The 21017-nt window shown below is 38.5% G+C and overlaps 1 protein-coding gene across 2 annotated transcripts in view; it reads left to right on the forward strand.

Moving 5' to 3' along the window:
• The window catches only part of dpys (dihydropyrimidinase), a 40257-nt gene that overhangs the window by 15633 nt on the left and 3607 nt on the right, over positions 1-21017 (forward strand). For both annotated transcript variants that reach the window (XM_062980096.1, XM_008108266.3), the window contains exons 5-8: positions 3581-3737; positions 4433-4574; positions 6453-6595; positions 18730-18937. In XM_062980096.1, the coding sequence (XP_062836166.1) occupies positions 3581-3737; positions 4433-4574; positions 6453-6595; positions 18730-18937 (650 nt within the window). The remainder of the gene's footprint in view (positions 1-3580; positions 3738-4432; positions 4575-6452; positions 6596-18729; positions 18938-21017) is intronic.

Consider the following 21017-nt stretch of genomic DNA (forward strand, 5'->3'; position numbering starts at 1 on the left):
TTTTATATAAAAGACACCATTGTACTGTACCATTATATGTAATGGGATTTGTGCATTCTTAAATTTTGTTATCCACAGGGGGTTCTGGACCCAAATCCCAGCAGATACCGAGGGCCCACTGTACTTTAAAATTAAAACCGCCCTAAAAAGAGACCTGAAAACTTTCTGTATTGGCTGACAGAATTAGGGCACCAGTTTTCCCAAGCACTGTAGATAAAGCTAGAGGTATTTAGCTGCAACTTGCAATGGCATGAGATAGAGGAATCTAGACACATGCAGCTGTAAATGTGATGGAACATAGCACACCCAACACTGCAGCATTGCCTCCTATTGTTAATGAGTAATAGTTATAAGTAGTGCCAAAGCATGAGCGAAAGCATAGTCGAGCACCACATGGGGTTAGTCTGCTCTAAGTAATGAATATTGATGTGTTACAAATATAGGACTTAATATTAAAATCTGAAAGAAGAAATCTCCTTTCTGTATTATGTTACATTGGTTTTATCCACTGGATGTCACTGTTGACAATGCTGTGGAGTTCATTCCAATGCGTGTGGTTCTTTGCCTTTGCAAAGTAACTGAATGATGTGGTTACAGAATCAAATGTAAGAAAATGTAAAATCAGCTAAATTATGTAGTTCAAAGCAAAAAAAAAAATCCCAAGGCAATTCAAAAGCTTCAGAACTGGAAAGGGTAGGTTATGTGCACTGCATTGTGTTGTCTCAGTTGTAATGCTTTACTGATAAATTCTGTACAGAATGATTTTGTAAAAACAAACACATACGTTTTCACATTATGTTTGTTTGTCTGTGTATTTGCAAATACACCAAAGATCAGCTATCCCCAAACTTGTGTCCCCCAGTTTTGGAGACTACACCTCCTACTATCCCCAGCCTGTGAGAAGTTAGTGGGAATTATAGTCCATCACATCTAGTGGGTCTCAAATGGGGAAGACTATTCTGACTAGATATACAATCTACTTCTATAGGGGACATTTTTTAAATGTTACTTTTAATCAATCTGATGAGCAAGTGAAATCTGATGATCCTGCTGTTATCAAAGAAAAAAAGGCAAGATATCTAAATGCAGACTTTGGCTTTCTTCCTCCTGGAGGACCAGAGACTCAGCTTAGGAATGAGCCAGCTTATGGCATGGATGTCCTTGGATGGCATTTGGCTGATACGCCAGCTGTGATCTGACCTAGTACTGGTGATACAGCCTATGTTGACATCCTCATTGGACCACTATGATATGCTGTGGGCTGCCAATGAAGAAAAAGCAACTGCCACAGCAACCAACATTTTGCATGTGATAGTTCACTCAAAGCAGAGCTGGCTAATTTTGAGAGATCTCCACTGGTCGCACCATTAATTCCAAACCCAGTTTAACATCTCTGTTATGCCCTTAAAAACACTTCACATCTTGGAAGTCAACAACTTTAAGGAATGTCTTTCCCTATATCAACCCAACTGACCATTAAGATATTTCACTTTTCTCAGAGTGCCACCATAGTCATTGATTAGTCATGGTAACTACAAAAGAAACAGCATTATCTCCCTTTCAATCTATCCATGTTGGTGACCACAGCAGTTTCTTGTGGAAGGGATTTCCCAACAATTTTAGCACCAGCCAAGTGGCTTTCTGATCACCTTGCCATATGCCTACATCAGAGATCAGAACTGCCACACAGGTTCAAGTCTCTTTGTTAAAAGAAAATTGAGTAAGAGTACTAGTTATTGTGTAATTTCTGGAGACTGAATTGCAACTCTTAAGCAACAATGGCTACCATAGGCAATTGTGAGGAATTCTACTAATGGCAATTCATCAACATCTGAAGAACCACATCATTCTCACCCCAACCTGGTTCACTATTGAAATTTAGGCTGCATATGTTTGACAAAGTTTCAGCAAGTTAACAGTTACATGCAGTAAGCCTCATGATAATTTGTTGGACCAAGAATGAAACACCACCATCCTTTTTTCAAGAGTTAGCTTTAAATTAAGACTGACATAGAAATTTCTGTTTCTTTGTTCTTGGAGGTCCCTAGTCACCTTGATGAATGATGTAACTAAGCAGTAAGTAGACAGTAAAAGTGGGGCTGTTCTTGTGCCTAGCGTGTAAATTGCAGCTACTGCAGAATGTAACAGCTCAGAGATTCAGTAGGGATTCTCTCCGTTTACCCCACCTCCCAACACTCCTATTACACTACAGCACTATATTATCTACCTCATTAGATTTTAATTATGCACTCCTCATGCTATTGCCCAGTCTTTTACTTTTTTGATTTGTTATATGTTCTTACTTGGTCGATTTTACTTATTATTATACTATTGTTTAAAATGGTGAAATTCTGTATAATTTTAAATGTTGATAATGCTTTTTTTTTAAATTGTATTTTTATCTTGTTATATTGTGGTAAATTGGGCTTGGCCCCATGTTAGCCACCCCGAGTCCCTGCCGGGGAGATGGTGGCGGGATACAAAAATAAAGTTGTTGTTGTTGTTATTATTATTATTATTATTGGGCCTCCGGTGGCGCAGTGTGTTAAAGCGCTGAGCTGCTGAACTTGTGGACCAGAAGGTCGCAGATTCAAATCCGCGGAGCGGAATGAGCACCCGCTGTTAGCCCCAGCTTTTGCCAACCTACAGTTCAAAAGCATGCAAATGTGAGTAGATCAATAGGTACCGCTCTGGCGGGAAGGTAATGGCACTCCATGCAGTCATGCCGGCCACATGACCTTGGAGATGTCTACGGACAACGCTGGCTCTTCGGTTTAGAAATGGAGATGAGCACCAACCCCCAGAGTCAGACACTACTGGACTTAATGTCAGGGGAAACCTTTACCTTTACCTATTATTATTATTGAGCCCCAAGTTGTGTGTATATATTGCACCAGTGTTGAGGAAACTGCATTAGTTGCCTATTGTTATCAAACCATGTTCAGGGGCCTGTTGCTGATCTATAGAATTCTATAACCGGGTAGGACACCATCCCCTATACAGTTGACTCTTTAAATCAGCACTGGTGGTCCATTGTGAATTTGGGCTTTTTTTTCTTCCTCTTAAAAACATACAGTCAGTGCAATACTATTAGGATTAGGCGGAAGTCTCTTATGTCACTGGAAATGTTCTTCTTTCAGCAGAACAGAATATGTCAGCAGAAGAGCCAAAAAAGAACCAAAGTCCTCAAACCACATACACAGCCACAATGCTGGCACAAAGTTAAGGTAGGGCAAGAATGGTCCTAAATACTTTTCAGCATCCCAAGCCTTGAAGAGATTTAGATTCACCACAGCTCACAGGTTCAGCTGGCCTAGCATCAAGTCAATTGTTTCTTTTCCAGTTAGAACCATACTCTTAGTTGTATGTCAAGTAGATCCATTGAAATCAATAAGACGTTGATAAGATGATCATGAGCACGTTGTCCCATTAACTTTAGTGAGCCTACTCTCTGTCTATAATGTATGGATCCAGTCCATACATTTTATGTATTGTGATATGTGCTCCTGCAAGCTGGTATTGCTGGTAACTCTTTGTCCTTCTTAACATTAATGCATTTCATACATATATTTTGTCTTAGGGAAAGTTGTATATGGAGAACCGATAGCTGCTGGTCTTGGGTTAGATGGCACTCACTATTGGCATAAGGAATGGCATCACGCTGCAGCCTATGTCATGGGCCCACCATTGAGACCAGATTCAACTACTCCAGACTTCCTCATGAACCTTCTAGCAAAGTAAGCAAGATTATAAATCAATCCAGTGCCCATAGTAATGATTTATGGACAACACTGAGATGATTTACCAAGAAGATAAAGGGGACAGATCATAGTCATATGCCCCTAGCATATCATTTCATTCTACATATATTCTGTAAATAAATTCACAACAGGATACCAAGGTCAAACTTTCTCAGTGGGATCATTGCTGTCCAACTTTCAGCTCATTTTCAGCATTTCAGCCACTTTTTTTGAACAAAAATCCCCATACACCCCAACTAGCATTATTTTAAGTGTTACAGGACATCTACCAATACCTCCAAAGGCATCATGGAAAAATAGGTGTTAAAGCCAACACCATAGTAGCAGAAATCTGTGAGCATAATGGGACTTTTCTCCTCCATGTAGCTCTCTGCTTCATTGAAAAACCTTCAAGCTCTGCTGACGGAAGCAGAATTATGCTATTGGATTCTACTCCATAAAAACCATTTGATCCCTTTGTATTGCCCTGTGATCTCCACTCCTTTACTAACTCAATAAGTGTTCTGTTCTTTCCAGAACTATTCTTTGACATCTTTGGTAACCAACTATGTTTGCTTGTGCATATTCAGGCACTGAAGCAAGCAAAAGGGCAAGGTTTAACGTACTGACATACAGTACATAAAAAACACCTAGTTAATGTATATTCTCAGAAAGAATTCTTATCTTTTTAGTGGCGACCTAACTGTGACAGGGACAGATAATTGCACCTTTGATATCTGCCAGAAGGCTTTGGGGAAGGATGATTTCAGAAAGATTCCAAATGGACTAAATGGTCTGGAGGACAGGATGTCCGTTATTTGGGAAAAGGGAGTGGTAAGTTGTGTTTATTTTACTCTCGGGTATAATTATGGATTTTAGGATCATGTAGCTCCAAATTCTCGTTCTTATTCTCCCCCTTTCTCCTCCTCCTCCTCCTCCTCCTTTTACTCTCCAAAAAAGAGACTCAAAGCAGCTCATAATAAAACCAGTACAATTAAAATATAAAATATGCATACATTAAAATATAATTAAACATGAACAGATTTAAAAATAAACCCTTAAAACCAATTAAAAACCTCTTAGTAGGTAAAAGCATCGCACCCCCTGTCTTGATCTTAAAAACCTCTTGCTTTAAAAGCCTATCTGAATAGAAAGGTTTTAATCTGCCGCTGGAAGGACAGCACGAAGGGGGCCATTCTGGCTTCCTTGGGCAGGGAGTTCCAGAGTTGAGAGACAGCCACTGAGAAGGAATTCCTGCTCTCTCCTTCCCACCAACCGGACTTGAGATGGAGGTGGGACCGAGAGAAGGGCCTCTCCTGAAGATCTCAAGGCCTGGGCAGGTTCGTACAAGGAGGCGCGGTCAGCCAAATGGCCTGGACCTGAGCTGTATAAGGCTTTAAAGGACATAACCAGCACTTTGAATTGTGCCCAGAAACGGGCTCAAACAGGCAGCCAGTAGAGCTCCTGCAACAGTGGGGTTATATGCTTTCTTCTGGTTATTCCATTTCTTTGGGGATTACATTCAGGGTAAAGCTGTGTAACTTTAAAGCTTTTTTCTGGCTTTGGGTCACCCACTTCAAAATTGTTAGCTTGATTAAATGAGATTTGAAATTCATAAATAAATAAATAGCAAATAACTGTTTACATCTTAGTTTCATACACTATCCAACTTTAAGGAGCCGAGACTTGAAATATGCATCTATTCCCAAAGATGTACAAAATACATCTGCAGTATTTGCAAAGAGGAAGCAATGACCACCCACTTGGATAGTCCTAAAAGGAAATTAGGCACCATCAAGAGGGATTAAACACACAGCTATTTGGAAGAGTTACAGTGAAGTATAAAGCTATTAATGACTACTAGTCATAAGGACTGGGTATTATTCTGAATATCAGTGACATTCCCTTTGTATACTAGTTGCTAGGGAACATAAAGAGAGCACTATTATCCTTACCATATACTCATGTAAAAGTCAAGGGCAGGTTTTGGGGCCATAATTATGGATTTTGGTATGACCTATGGATAAGTCGAGAGTAATTCCCTCAGGAGCCAGTTGCTCCTATCTGCCATTGCCACCATTTTCCCACCTGGCAATCATAAAAGATAGAAGTGGCAAAATATCAGAGAGTGTTGTGGGAGTCCGTGCTTCTTTTAGGTTCTCCTGAGATGGACTAAGTTCTTACCTTTCTCCACTCTAAGAGAAGGGGATGATTCCTTTTTTGATAAGAGATAAGGTGCAGTACTTACATTGACCCATAGATATGTCAACACTTACAGAGCAATAAGAGTCTTTGGACCATAATAAAATGTTGTGGATGTTCATATGTCAACCCAGTTTGGAGAGGTCAATTTTTAACTAAAATTTCCAAACTTATGGAGCATATAGCAGCTTGGAGATTCACTGGTTTTTCCACAACCTTGTGGTTGCCCATTGTGCTAACAGAATGCTAAATAGACTAATTTATTTTATATTCTTATGTCCCCAATCCTTCAGTGATTTATTTGTATTCTTCAATGTGTTACCAATTGTTTTAAAAGTTTATTTTGAAATATCCTGGACAACAAATTGCCACATGAGGCAATTGGGTGTATGTGTATATGGACATGCATGCCCACATGACTGTTTTGCTAACAAGCTTCTTTCCAATCATCTTATTGATTTCCTTCTTTATTGATATGTGTTCTTGGATTTTCCCATAACTCTTTTGCAGCATAGTGGCAAAATGGATGAAAATAGATTTGTAGCAGTTACCAGCACAAATGCAGCTAAAATCTTTAACATGTACCCAAGAAAGGGAAGAATTGCTGTTGGCTCTGATGCTGACATTGTTATCTGGGACCCAAAAGCTACAAGGTAGGTATGGCCTGAGTAATCAGAACCCATCTGCCCATCCTGTCTGTTGGCAAAGCAATAGGAACACATTTTTAGACATAAATCCTGATGGCGAAATGATGTCCTCCTTGAATTATTCACAGGGTATACGGTGCTAGCCACAGCATATCTACGGGAAGGGTTTTGTTTAGTTAGAACATTTTTTAAACTATCTGGACTGCTGACCATATAGGAAAACAACAGTGCTTGTACTTTTACACTAATTGCTATTTTCCTGAAGATGGTGAGTGATTAAAAATGATCCCCAGGCAATTACCTACTAGCTTATGCTCATATTCTGGTGGCTAAAAATATCTAAGTGATGTACCAAGAACTATCGCATACTTTGTTGAGAATACTTTAGCAATTAGCTGTGCCATAACTAGTTGTTTCTCTGCCCAAGGTAAGTTTCTAATTCTGCGCGAGCTTTCCCAGAACCAGCTCTGAAGTGAAGAATGACTGCAGATTTTAAGGGAGCATAATTAGGTTGGGGCAGAGCATATGCCGTGCATGTTAAAGGTCCCACGTTCTGTTCCTGATATCTCCAATTAAGACTAGGCAATATCTCTGGAGAACCTCCAGCAGTCGATGCCGACAGGGGACTTCCTAACTCACTGCTCTCCAGATCCCCATGCCCCTCTCTACCATCACCAACTAATAGTATTTGATGGCTGAGTATGTTGTCTTTCATAAGCTGTGCGCACAAAGTAGATGATAAGATTCAGTGATGCCATTATGCCTGACCTACTGCTCTCATTAAGTCTTTCAGCAAGACAACATTCTCTTTTTAATATACTAGATTGAAAACATTTCAAGGATGAAACCCTATAGTACTCCCTTAACAGGCAGTTCACCCTATTAAATTCAGTGGGACTTGCTTTTGGATAGACATGTTTAAGATTCCGGTGTTAATTTATTTCAAAAATAGATCAATGCGCAATTTAATACCATTTTAAGTGTTGTTAAAATTGTGAGGTCCATCATAGTTACATTGTACAAAACCCCCCAAGTGTACTTCATACAATAGCATAGTTAAAACATGATACTTTGAAAATAATTAATATACTAGATGTACTTTGTACAATAGCATCAGAGTTTTGATAAAATCATAATTTGAAGAGGCAAGGGAACAGAAGTTTATATTCTTGCAGTGATAGCTCAACACTGAATAGCATTTACATATAAAACTAAATTAGGATAAGTTTTCAGGAGTTGTAGAATTCAATTAAAATATCATAAAATAGTATTATATAATGAACAGGCAACCAACCTTAGTATAGCTACCATAAGTGGCACAGATGAGGAAGAGTACATGGTCAGCCTGGATTAAGCTTTGAAAAGAAATTTTGGATTGCAGCTCCCAGAATCTCAAGCCAGCATGACCAGAGGACTTTCCAAATAATTTACCAAGTTCTGATGAAGTGGAAGTGTCTGGTTATGAGATAGGGCCAAACCTACATGCCTGTCCCATCTGCATTCCAGTTCATTAAACTGGGAGACAGCCACACCTAGGAAGGCTGAACCGGCATAGGACCATAGCATAGATCATAGGGAGGCATTATCAGACATTGATGTCATTTAATTGACTTGTGGCACAATTCCCCCCAAAGATTTATTTCCACCATATTAGAGGATAGTTGCCAAAGATACATTGTGTACTTTAATATGTATTTTATAGAACTGCAGTTTCGATGTGGATCTTTTATAGAAATATGTATATTTTTGAATTTTTGCAATGTTTCTGTTTTTTAATTGTGTTGTAACCCACCTCGAGCCGCAGGGAGAGGTGGGTTAAAATATTATTGTTGTTGTTGTTGTTGTTGTTGTTGTTGTTATTATTATTAATATTGACACAATGACATAGTCTGACACAGCAAACAAGATAGATATGCTGGATTCGTATCACAAAATCACAAGTCGAACACTTCCCAAGCGTTTAGGACTGTGTGATGTATTTTCGGATGATGCACGCAGATCCCAGTAGGGTGGCCTTTTGCAGTTGGCAGATCTTAATTTTATCAATGTCTATTGTTTCCAAATGCCAGCTGAGATCTTTTGGCACGGCACCCAGTGTGCCTATCACCACCGGGACCACCTGTACTGGTTTCTGCCAGAGGCTTTGAAGTTTAATCTTGAGGTCTTGATAGCGGCTGAGTTTTTCCTGTTGTTGTTGTTGCTGTTGTTGTTGTTGTTGTTGTTATTGATCATCCTGTGCACTGGAGAAGACTGTTCTTTTTGTCCTCATTTCAGAGATAAAAGGCATCTATTGGTTTGTACTCTGCCCTGGCATCAATCATAATCATCTATTAACTTTCCTTAAAATAGAAATAATTAGTGTGTGAACATTCAATTCTATTTATTCACTATTAAAAATATTTCTATACTGCCCGTCATCCTTGCAAATATTTGCGGTACACATACTGTGAAAGCCCCTGCAGACAAGATTATGATCATAACCATCACGTAATGTGTTATAAAAGCAATAAAGCATAAACAAAGAAGCAAAAAAGGATGCACTAAACAGAGAAATCATATCCAATAAAATGCCTGAGTAAGCAAAGAGGTCTTGACTTAATACTGAAAATGTAGCAATATTGACTATTTGCAAAACCATATACTTGGCCAGAAGAGGGAGCACATGGCCTAGGAAAATTATTTTAAAATCAGAGGGCATTCTTCAGGCCTATGAAATCCAACCAAATGATTATCAGCATGTATCTCAAGAGCCATCATTCAGAATGGTTTCATGGTCCTTCCCTACATGGATAAGCAGAACAAGATGCCTGTCCCTTTCCAGGAAAAGGGTCGTGAAAGCCACAAACAGAATCCCAAAGATGGGTTACTCACTATGCACTTTTCAGTTCATCTTTAGAGGTTCCTATTCATGGAGAGACTGCACACAGGCAAGAATCCTTGGAAAGATATGATTGTTGTCATGTGGAAAGCCTTCTTACAAATAGAAACCTCTCCTCTTTAGATGCCTCATGTCCCATGTGAGGACAGCAGTGACAGCTAGGCCCTCCCAAATCCTATGAGAAAGCAATCCAAAACAGGCTGCTGGTGTTTCAGACCCCATGTGCTGAATATCTCTCTGTGAAGCAGTGCATAATAAGAGTCAGAGCAAGGGAAGTTGCTTTATGCTATTTCTCACCACTTTAAGTCTCCTTGTGGATAGAAAAAGCGGGGTATGAATAAACATAACAACAACAACAACAACAGCTTGACTAGGGCTACAGCTATACTTTCCAAAATAGTCTGGACTACTGTGCAACCCAGAGCTCTTTTTGGTGTCCAGATAGCTATCCAAGATGAAAGCACATTGGAGCCACCCCAACTGCATTTGTGTTGCTGGCCAAAAGTGGCTCCTTGGTTGAGCCTTGCTGGTGACATCGCTTCTGATGAGTTCACATCAGGGTTCCCAGCCATGCGACTTGCAGAATAACATCACCAGCAAGGCTCTTTTGGGGAGCTGCTTCTAGTCAGCAGCTCAGTGATAGGCTTGTTGGCCATGTGGTGATTGGATTGGGCCCAATCCAACCTGGTCCAACTGTTCATACCTCAAAATGTAAGATCCATTTCCTCTTGTCCTGGATCAAAGACTGAAAGCAGAACTTCTGCTGCAAGTCCAACCATACATCATGTGGAATGATAGAATCAAAGAATCATAGAGTTGGAAGAGACCTCATGGGCCATCCAGTCCAACCCCTTGCAGGGAAGCAGGAAATTTCATTCAAAGCGATTCCCTGCAGCATTTGCAAAGTGAGTCAACTTTATTTGGCCTATGCAAACACGGCCATTCCTGGAAGCAGGGGTTTTCCCTAGTCCCACCAGGATTATCAATGATTGAACCAAGCACCTTTGGAATGGAAAACATAGCCTTGAAACTGTGGCCTTCCCCTATGAGTTACGAATTACCTGTTTCTAATATAGACATACTCAGTTAACAAAGTAGATGTGTGTCTGGATATTACTTCAACAGAAAACTTCATGCCCATGGCAGAAATAACATGGAAAAGATAAGAATAGGCTCCTATGCCAAAGAAGAAGACCAATTCCATCTCATTTAGTTTAAACTAACAATACACAAGGCAAACCCACTCTGAATATAATTCTGAATAAAATCCCATGATAATTTTGTCTTAGGGTTGACATAGGTCAGCAATGAAATGAATGCACACAACAACCAGTATCTAGATTTCATCAAAAGTGTAAGCCCCAGATGGCATAGTGGACTAAGTGACTTGAAGGTTGGGTTGCTGACCTGAAAGCTGCCAGGTTCGAATCCCACCTGGGGAGAGCGTGGATGAGCTCCCTCTATCAGCTCCAGCTCCATGCGGGGACACGAGAGAAGCCTCCAAGGATGGTAAAAACATCAAAAAAACATCCAGGCATCCCCTGGGTAATGTCCTTGCAGACGGGCAATTCTCTCACACCAGAAGCAACTCAGGTTGCTCCTGACACGAAAAAAAAAACCAAAAGTGTAAAAAATCTTGGCCATAGAGTAATAATGTGAACAGTTTTAGGACAATTTAGTCCAAATAAGAATTACTGGTATAAGAGTTGAACTAACAGTATTTTAATGTGACAGTTTTAAAAATAATGCATTTGAGAAAACTGTCATTTTTTAAAATATATGCGACAAATAAGAACCTTTTCCTTGCCAATGCAGGAAATGTTTGCACTGAAATATTCATTAAAGAGCACTTAGACATCAAAAAGCGCTTCATACGGCAGCATTTATGAATCGAGAAACAGCTGTTTTTGTACATGACACCTAATTTATATCACCTGTGGAGGAATAAGCTACAAAGAAAGAAAGATTTTGGAGATGTGAGATGGCTTTTGCTACATTTATATATGCTCTTTGCTTTGACCATTGTATTCAGGCTTGTTTTCCCACTTGCACAACACAAACTGATCTAGCTGGGGATGCAAGAATCACTCATCAGGAAAACTTTGGATGGGTCTTGTTCTGTGCCTATTCTGATATACGGAGATCTTAATGTGCAAGTAGGTTTGATTTTGAGAGGTCTGGGATTAGGCACAATTATTCCTTTAAAGTCAAATTCTGTGGAAGGCAGGGCAAGTGAACCATTTGTAGTTGTTATTTGCCAGGAAGAGATTTGACTCAGGTGACCCTATTAAAGAGAGGCTTCCAAGAGTCATCAACCACCTGGATCAAATCCTGCAAACTAAGGGCCAAGCCTTAAATCAAACCATTTGCAATGTGGTCTTTGCTTTTCTTACTGCCTTCCACTTCATAACCATAATACTGTTATTTTGGCATTTCCATCCTCTACGACTGCTGTTTTAAAAAAATTAAAACCAAAAAAAACTCCTTTTCACAGCACTCTTTATATATCTGCACTAGACACTTAAAGCACTTTCCTGTTACTTTCATAGTTATGGCTGCATCTTACGCAGCTTAGGAAATGCTTCAAATTCTCTGCTGAGTTGATCCAGCATTGCAGTTCTAAGGAGGTTGCTAAAACTTTAGGAGGAATTATAAGTTCTTCAACAAGGACCAAACCCAGGTAGGAGTTAAGATGGAGTTGTAGTGGTACCAAAGTCAACAACTGAGGTGTAGAAATATTCTGAGTTCTAGATGAAGCTTTTATCACACCATTATCTGAGCTTCTTTAATTTAATTTTATATTTTATAGGATTCACATGACAACATCCTTCACTTATTTTTCCATGTATCTTCTTTCTTTTCTGCCAAAAATCTATTCAAGTGGGGAGGAGGAATAGTTATATATTACATGAATTGCTCTTCATCTGGAAATGTTGGCACCATCACGTCAAGCCACTGTAAGGCAGTGGTGGAAATCTAGCAGCTCTCCAGATGTTGGACAGCAACTTCCTAAATTCCTCACCATTGGTTAAGACCACTGGGAGTCGTTGTCCAACAACATCTGGAGGGTTCCATGAGTCCTTCCTGGACTCTATCCAACCCCCCCCCCCTCAGTCTCTCTCTCTCTCTCTCTCTCTCTCTCTCTCTCTCTCTCTATATATATATATATATATATATATATATATATATATATATATATATATATAAAATCTCTTTTGCTTGGAAACTGGCAGTTTAACATCTCTACAGCACTCTCCCCTGAAAACTATTGCATTTCAGGAGACACTGGGTGAGATATGAAAGTTCTATCTTTCGTTCACATGTGTAGTCAGTCACTTCTATATTACCATCTACAAAGATTTATATCTTCATGTTTGAAAAGATGCAAACATATGCTGAAATTTGCATAATTCATTATTGCATTTGCCAAGCTGACTTTAGCTTAAGACTTCAACCTTATCTGTCATATTCTTTATATTAATTTTTTTGGGCGTCTTTCCTTCTTTCTTTTAAAATAACATCTTTGGAGCAGTCCTGGAGCATTCTTGATATAGATTAATCAACAAGCCTCCCTTTTATTTCCTGATATGCTTGTCCCTGATGTTATATCTTTCCTAGTATTTCTATAATCAAATATTTAAGTTTAAAAGATACACTACATAGTCACAAATATAATGCTACCTTATTAAAATCTATACTTATAATTTAATCTATACCATCCTGACCACAGCTGATTTCTGGAAGGAAAAGCAATTTGAAATCCAGTTAATGATTGACTGAGACCATCAAGGTATAGCTAGAGATCTTCAGTAGTCTTGCCTGAAAGCCTGGTGAGCTGGAATTATGCATAATTATGCGGGTAATTATGGATAATTATGCAGGCAATACTGGCTTGGCACAAGGCAGATATCCCCGTGTTCCCATACTGAAATAGCTGAAAGCCTAGCAATGGTGGCTCTAAAAACTGGACAGCTGAGGGAATATAAGGTGGAAGATATGGGAAATGCAGACAGAGGGAAGGAGGACCGCAGTCTTCTCCTTTGTAATCATCATCATCATCATCATCCAGACTGACAAAGTTCTGGAACACAATACCCCAGATTTCACAGTTGTGGAAAAGAAAAAGGTTTGGATCATTGATATCGCCATACCAGGTGACAGTCACATTGATGAAAAACAACAGGAAAAACTCAGCCGCTACCAGGACCTCAAGATTGAACTTCAAAGACTCTGGCAGAAACCAGTGCAGGTGGTCCCAGTGGTGGTTGACACATTGGGTGCCATCCCAAAAGATCTTAGCCAGCATTTGGAAACAATAGGCATTGACAAAATTATAATCTGCCAACTGCAAAAGGCCACCCTACTGGGATCTGCGCGCATCATCCGAAAATACATCACACAGTCCTAGACACTTGGGAAGTGTTCGACTTGTGATTTTGTGATACAAAATCCAGCATATCTATCTTGTTTGCTGTGTCATACAATAAAATAATAATAATAATAATATGCTTCAATTATATTCCACCCTTCTCCCCGAAGAGACACAAGGGGGATTACAGCATATAAACAGACACAGGCAAACATTCAATGCCTTGTTACAATGACATACAATAAAACACAAATACACAGGCAAAGGCAAAGGCTTCTCCTTTAATTTAATAAAGGCGGTGCTCATCTCTGGCTTTGGGGGAGGTGCTCTTCTCCATTTCCAAGTCAAGGAGCCTGTGTGGCCATCACAATTGCATGGAGCATTTTTTTGCCTTTTCCCATCAAAGCAGTACCTATTTATCTACTCACATTTGCATGTTTTCAAACTGCTAGGTTGGCCTTATTATACAATCACTCTCTTTGTATGTGCACATACCAGTCACAGCTCCCATGTACACCTTTAAAAGAGCTGTCCAAAGAATTGAAACTCATTCAAGGTTAGACTTAAGCACCTTGGACAAATCATTTAAAAGCTGGATAAAATGTAGTGTTGGCTCAACTCACTAACAGTGGTCCCCAACTTTTGGGCCTCCAGATATTTTGGACTTCAGCTCCCACAGTTCCTAACAACTGGCAAACTGGCTGGGATTTCTGGGAGTTGAAGTCCAAAACACTTGGAGGCCCAAAAGTTGGGAACCACTGCACTAATATGAGAGTCACCAGTTGTCACTGATACATATACATAGCTGTAGAAGTCTGTCTGTCTTTTGGCAATAAGGGCAAGTGTACTCTGACACAGATGTGACAGAAAAGCACAGCAAACCTCAGGCTTTGCAGAGCTGGCAGGATGGTAGAAGGACAAAAATGCTGGCATGGCTCCCACCTATTTTGATTTCTCTCCTCCATAACTCTTCATATAAATAGATATGAATTTTGCCAATTATGTGCACAGTCTTTCCTGATAACACCATGGCTAAAGCAGGTAATTGAGTGCAAACCGTTAAATGAAGTATTTCCAAGGTTTGTATCAATATGCTGTGCAATTACAATTTTATACATATACATTTCTCCCACTGTGTATTTGTTCGTTGTTTTATATTGTCATACACACTGGTATTCTAAGCCTTAATTGTGTAACCTTGGAATTAGTGCCACTGCTTGGAATTAGTGTTAATAAATATACCTAATATTATATTATTCTAGTAATAATATTAGTAATTTTGCCATATATTTTAAAAAAATTACTTGTCTGCTGCAAAAGCAGCCGCCACCACAACAGCAATTCTTTTGCATCATTAGTATTTCTTACCCGCCTCTTCCTATGGATCGAGAAAGAGATTATAAGTTTCGAACATTTCTGTATGGATTTATCCATGGCAATTCTACAAACAAGATTTGATGGTGCCGTATTTCTTTTGCAGGCAGAAGAAGATTATATATTTTCATTCCCTTTTAGATTTCATTTTGTGTGCTTCCTTATTTTAGATAAAAGGGAGAACAAAGAAAAAACAACAGAAGTCAGTCTCTGTGTGAACACAGTGTGGATTTCCTCTGCCTACAAAATGTCAGCTGCTTCCTACAAAGCACAGATTCCTAGTAATTTAAAGGAAGAAATGCTGAATCATTTTCCTGTCAATCTAGGGCACTTCTTAGTTCTTTGATGCAAAAGATTCATGCTTCCAATTTCTTGGTAGCTACAACATACCATTCTCATGTCCATCCTTTCTGGCTGGTGCTGCCCTTTCTCTTTCTTTCTTTTTTCTTTTCTTTTCTTTTCTTTTCTTTTCTTTTGTTATTCCTCTCATTATTTTTCAGGCTTGCTAAACAACTCATATACAATTTTAGTTTGTGAGTCTGTAAAGAACCGTAATCAAAAATTCCTGTTATTGATAAATGCCATCTTTCAGTTCCAGTTGCAACATAGAGGATCTAAGACTGCGAAATGCCCATGTAATTGGAAATCCGTTTCACTGAACTCTCTTGTGCTGATTTCTGGTTATTTGTGAAAATATTTTTACTGGGTTTAGGATGGCACCCTCCTCCACCACCATCCCCCACAATGGATGGAAAAATACTAAGCTAATACTGTATATACTTGAGTATAAGCTCTTGATTGGCAAATCTACCAATAGGCCCTGATCATTCACCTGGTGCAATGAGGTCCGGGGTGCTTCTGTGGTGGCATGCTTGTGATATTAAGGGGAGGGGGGATATTCTCTCCTCTCACTGAAAAAAGAAAGATGCAATTACCGTATATACTCGAGTATAAGCCAACCCGAATATAAGCCGAGGCACCTAATTTTACCACAAAAAAACTGGGAAAACATTGACTCCAGTATAAGTTGAGGGTGGTAAGTTTCAGAAATAAAAATAGATACCAATAAAATTACATTAATTGAGGCATCAGTAGGTTAAATGTTTTTGAATATTGACATAAAGCTCAAATTTAAGATAAGACTGTCCAACTCTGATCAAATCATTATTCTCACCTTCTTCAATGTAAATGTGCTTATGTATCCTTTTAATAATAATAGAGTAAAATAATATATGTAATAATAATAATAATAATAATAATAATAATAATAATAATAATAATAATAAAAACTTTATTTATACCCTGCCACCATCTCCCCAATGGGGACTCGGGGCGGCTTACATGGGACCATGCCCAGAACAATAATAATAATAATAATAATAATAATAATAATAATAATAATAATAATAATAATAATGTAAAATAAATATAATAATAATAATAGAGAAAAATAATAAATGTACCATATATTCTTGAGTACAAGCTGACCCAAATATAAGCCAACTGGGACCCTTATCCGAGTATAAGCCGAGGGGGGCTTTTTCAATCTTAAAAAAAGGGCTGAAAAACTAGGCTTATACTCGAGTATATACAGTATTTATTTATCTATTTTAATTCTACACTTTGAGTAATTATGAAGTGTGAAATAAGACTGAAATAAAAGAAAAGAAGTAACACGGGGGGGGGGGGGGGTAAGAGGTACACCATCCACCCAAAAGTGCAACTTTGCACTGCCAATTCATCACAATTGCATGAAGCTAGCAGCATAATAACAACGCCATACAGAAAAGTTCAAAATATGTAATTAGGGCAGTCAATTATATAAAAAAAACAAGAAAGAAATATGTGCCCCAAAATGGGCAAGAGAAAAACTGGTTTTATATGATGGGCATATACTAATTAGTATAGATAGAAATCTACATTAAAGTTGCAATACACATCACCAAAGTGAGAAAGACTGCCATCAGGTAAGCTGTGAGTCTTCTCAATCTACTGTCAAAGAGCTCACTGCAAATGTTCGGGATCCTGCTCTCTTTTGCTATTTTTAAACCAGAGGTGGAACATATCCCTTCCACTGCGGGACAGAAGAGGTATAAAGAGATGATAAAAATAGAACATATATATCCACCCACATGGTCATGGGAACACAGAAGTCCCACTAAAGTTAATTGGGAACTCTTCAACAATAAAATACAGCCCATATTCCAAGTGGGGAGGGCATCATGTACCATTTTTTCTGCTGGAAAACAAACAGTGATGGATATTCTTTCAATTCTACCAAAGCAGCATGAGAAATGTTATCACCACCACAAGCTGCTTCTGATAGTACTCTTGTGTAGCCTCCTTGTTTTTTCTTATGCGAGAAAATATCTTGGTAGATTGTGGTTCGGATCATTAATTCCATAAGCCATAACAACAACAACAGCATATTTGATTTATATTCTGCTCTATCTTCCTGAGGGGACTCAGAACAGATTACAGATACATATATGGCAAACATTCAATGCCGTTATACAAACTGACAAAGAAAGACATTACATAAACAGAGGCAAGGCTTCTCTCTTTTCATCTCTGGCATCTGGCTGTGTTCGACTTGGCCATGGGTAGGTGCTGTTGTTTCATTTTTCCATACAGAGCAAAATGTATGTGTATATACACACTTGAAAACTCCCAAAAATTATAATACAAATCAAGATTCTACAACTCTATATTAGAGTACTTCTCATCAAAAAATGGTTTTCAAAGTATCATCAACAATGGTACAATTTCTATGTCATAATCTTAACACAGTATACTATTGAAGAACATAAAGAGACAACCAAGTCCATATTGTTCCTGGAGTTGCGTGGAATCTTAGGCCAATATTAGTTGAAGTAAAGATTTTCAGTCTCCAAAATAATAGTTTTTATGTTCAAAGGAATTCTTCGTTTGATTTGCAATGCCAAGAATTGGAACACAACAAGGTCTCCCGGGTTGTTCCCCTTGTTTTGTTATCACTTCCTCGGATGTTGTGTTTTAATCAAGTTGTACTCAGTATGATTTTTATCAGTAACACTGGCTCTGTTCGAAGTGGAGTTCTATAACGAGCCCATTCGTTTCATTTTTCCATGCCAAGGAGCCTGTCGTCCATGATTGGATTTTGCCGGCATATTTTTCAGGGCGTCTTTTACCTCCCTTCTAAAGCGGTACCTATTTATCTACTTACATCGTTATTTTCAAACTGCTAGGATATCAGAAGCAGGGGCTAACAGCAGGAGCACACCCCAACCCGCTGCTTTGAACTGTATCTGGCAGTTTAATCCGCTGTGCTAGCCGCAGCCCTAGTTAAGCATTCTTACTAAGCATACTTTCTAAAATAACAAATACATGTGTTTGTTTCAATGGACATCTGAGCTAATGTTACGATTTCCACTTTTACTTTTCTCAGAGGTCAGCTATCTCAGTCTGATGTTAAAATCTAGTCTAAAGCGTAAGGCTATTGGTGACCACAATGTTCTTTGTTCTTCTCTCCAAATACAGAACCATTTCAGCAAAGACCCACCACCATGCTATTGATTTCAATGTCTTTGAAGGAATGGTCTGCCATGGAGTACCAGTTGTGACCATTTCACGAGGCAAAGTGGTTTATCAAAATGGAATGTTCAATGTTACAGCTGGAGAAGGAAAATATATTCCTCGTGAACCATTCCCAGAATATGTCTATAAACGGATCAAGCAGCGTGATCAGGTGTGTGCCTATGAGTTTAGTGGCTTTTCAAATATTTCTAAAAGCCTTCGTTTCTATTATTATTTTGGACCCATTCAAAGCCTATGTGGTGCTTTTAGTTTAATTTTAACAGTTTTTGGCAGTTTTTTGTTAGAACATTACCAATGTCAGCTGCTTCTAACCTAGCGATTTTACTCGAAGTGTTTAATGCCAGTGCTAATGCTTTTTTACTTTTGCTTTTTGGTGTGTTTCTTTGCCAAGTACTTTTGCATTTTTATATCGCCATTTGCCCAGATTTTTTTTTATTTTTTTATATAAATATGGACACTAGCTTTGTTTTTGGTTTTTAGTTTTTTTTTCTCTCTCTCCATTTTTGATCCTTTCTTAATCGCAGTTTTCCTACTTTCTGTACAATCAAATGTTCTCACTCTTTTGATGTTAATTTACTCTATCTTATAAGGTAAATCTTCAATAAAAATATTTTTTTAAAAAGAGGGAGAATTAAAAAAAAAGCCTATGTAGTGCAAACGTTCTGTTTACGTAGTAAGCAGTCATTTGCTATGGCTTCCCACCACCAGGACCAGACTGCAGTTGAATTGATCTTCTACTCCTCTGCACATGATATCCCAAACCATACTATATATACTAGTTGTTATATATCAAGCATGGGCAAACTTTGGCCCTCCAGGTGTTTTGGACTTCAACTCCCACAATTCTTAACAGCTGATATGGGAGTTGAAGTCCAAAACACCTGGAGGGCCAAAGTTTGCCCATGCTTGATATATACCCATCCTGACTACTAGCCATTGGTGACCGCATCCAACATGAATGTACAGTCTGCAGTTAAATCCACCCGACTTGATATTCATAACTAGATCTTGTGGCAGGGAATTGCTATTTCCATTTCTATTGTGGCTTGATAAGTTATTGTTTGAGAATGTATAGTAGACTCTCAGTTAACTGGCACTCACGGGGAATGGTAGATGCCGGATAAATGTAGTTTCTGCTTGCTTGAGAATTACTAGTAAAATTGGCCTAATTATACTATACCCAATACTATACCACACTATACATTATTGAGTTGATATTAATGTTGATATTAATGTGTTTCAAATAAATGTAACACAGTTTACTGTATTATAAAAACAACTTTGTGAATGCAGTACTGTATTATTTCTTCCTTTTTGCCATTGCTAAAATACTGGCTACTATGTTCCCTTTATCTTGAATCTCTCACTGTTTGGCTTTGTTGAAGGAGGGAATTTCATCTCTTATCTACTTTCTATTCACTACCCTAATTTTATCTATGATACCTTTATCATGTCTTCTCTTATTCTCTTTTCTACTAAGCTAAACATTCTCAAATATTGTAACTTTCCCCTTCAGAGAGTTGCTCCTCTTCCATGTCGATTTGGGTTGTCTTTCCTGCATCTTTCACTGCAATATTGGTTTGTTTGTTTTTTCACTTGCAGTGACCAGAGCAGCAGACAATATGCCAGGTTTTCATTGCAAAATGGATTGGTAAAGGGCAGTATGATATTGGGTTTTTATTATAAATTCCCTTTCTAATTAAGACCAAGGTGAATTTTACTTTTTGCGCATCAATAACATAATAAGTCATCATTTTTTATTGAGAACCTCTTTCTTGAGCTGAAAAGAGCGGTGGGTAATAAATAAAAAAATATTGTATTTATTTCAGATAAATACCAATATTATATGTGAATTATTTGGGGTTTTTTCCAAAAAAAAAACCCTCCATTATGCATAGGCTGAGGGGGGAAAGGAAGGAGCCTGAGGCTGTAGGAATTGTGGAGTCCAAGTCCAAAACACCTGGAGGGCTGATATTTGCCCATGCCTGGTCTATATCTAAGGGTGTATCTACATGTAGAATTAATGCAGTTTGAAACCACTTTTACTGCTTTGGCTCAATGCTATGGGATCGTAGGAGTTGTAGTTTGGTGAGGCACCCGCACTTTTTGGCAGAGAAGGCTGAAAACATTGTAAAACTATAAGTCCTATGGTTCCATAGCATTGCACCATTGCAGTTAAAATGGTGTCAAAGTACATTTATTCCACCCTTAATGGAGATGCAGGTCCATGG

The sequence above is a fragment of the Anolis carolinensis genome, chromosome 4 (assembly GCF_035594765.1).
Source record: "Anolis carolinensis isolate JA03-04 chromosome 4, rAnoCar3.1.pri, whole genome shotgun sequence".
NCBI lineage: Eukaryota > Metazoa > Chordata > Lepidosauria > Squamata > Dactyloidae > Anolis > Anolis carolinensis.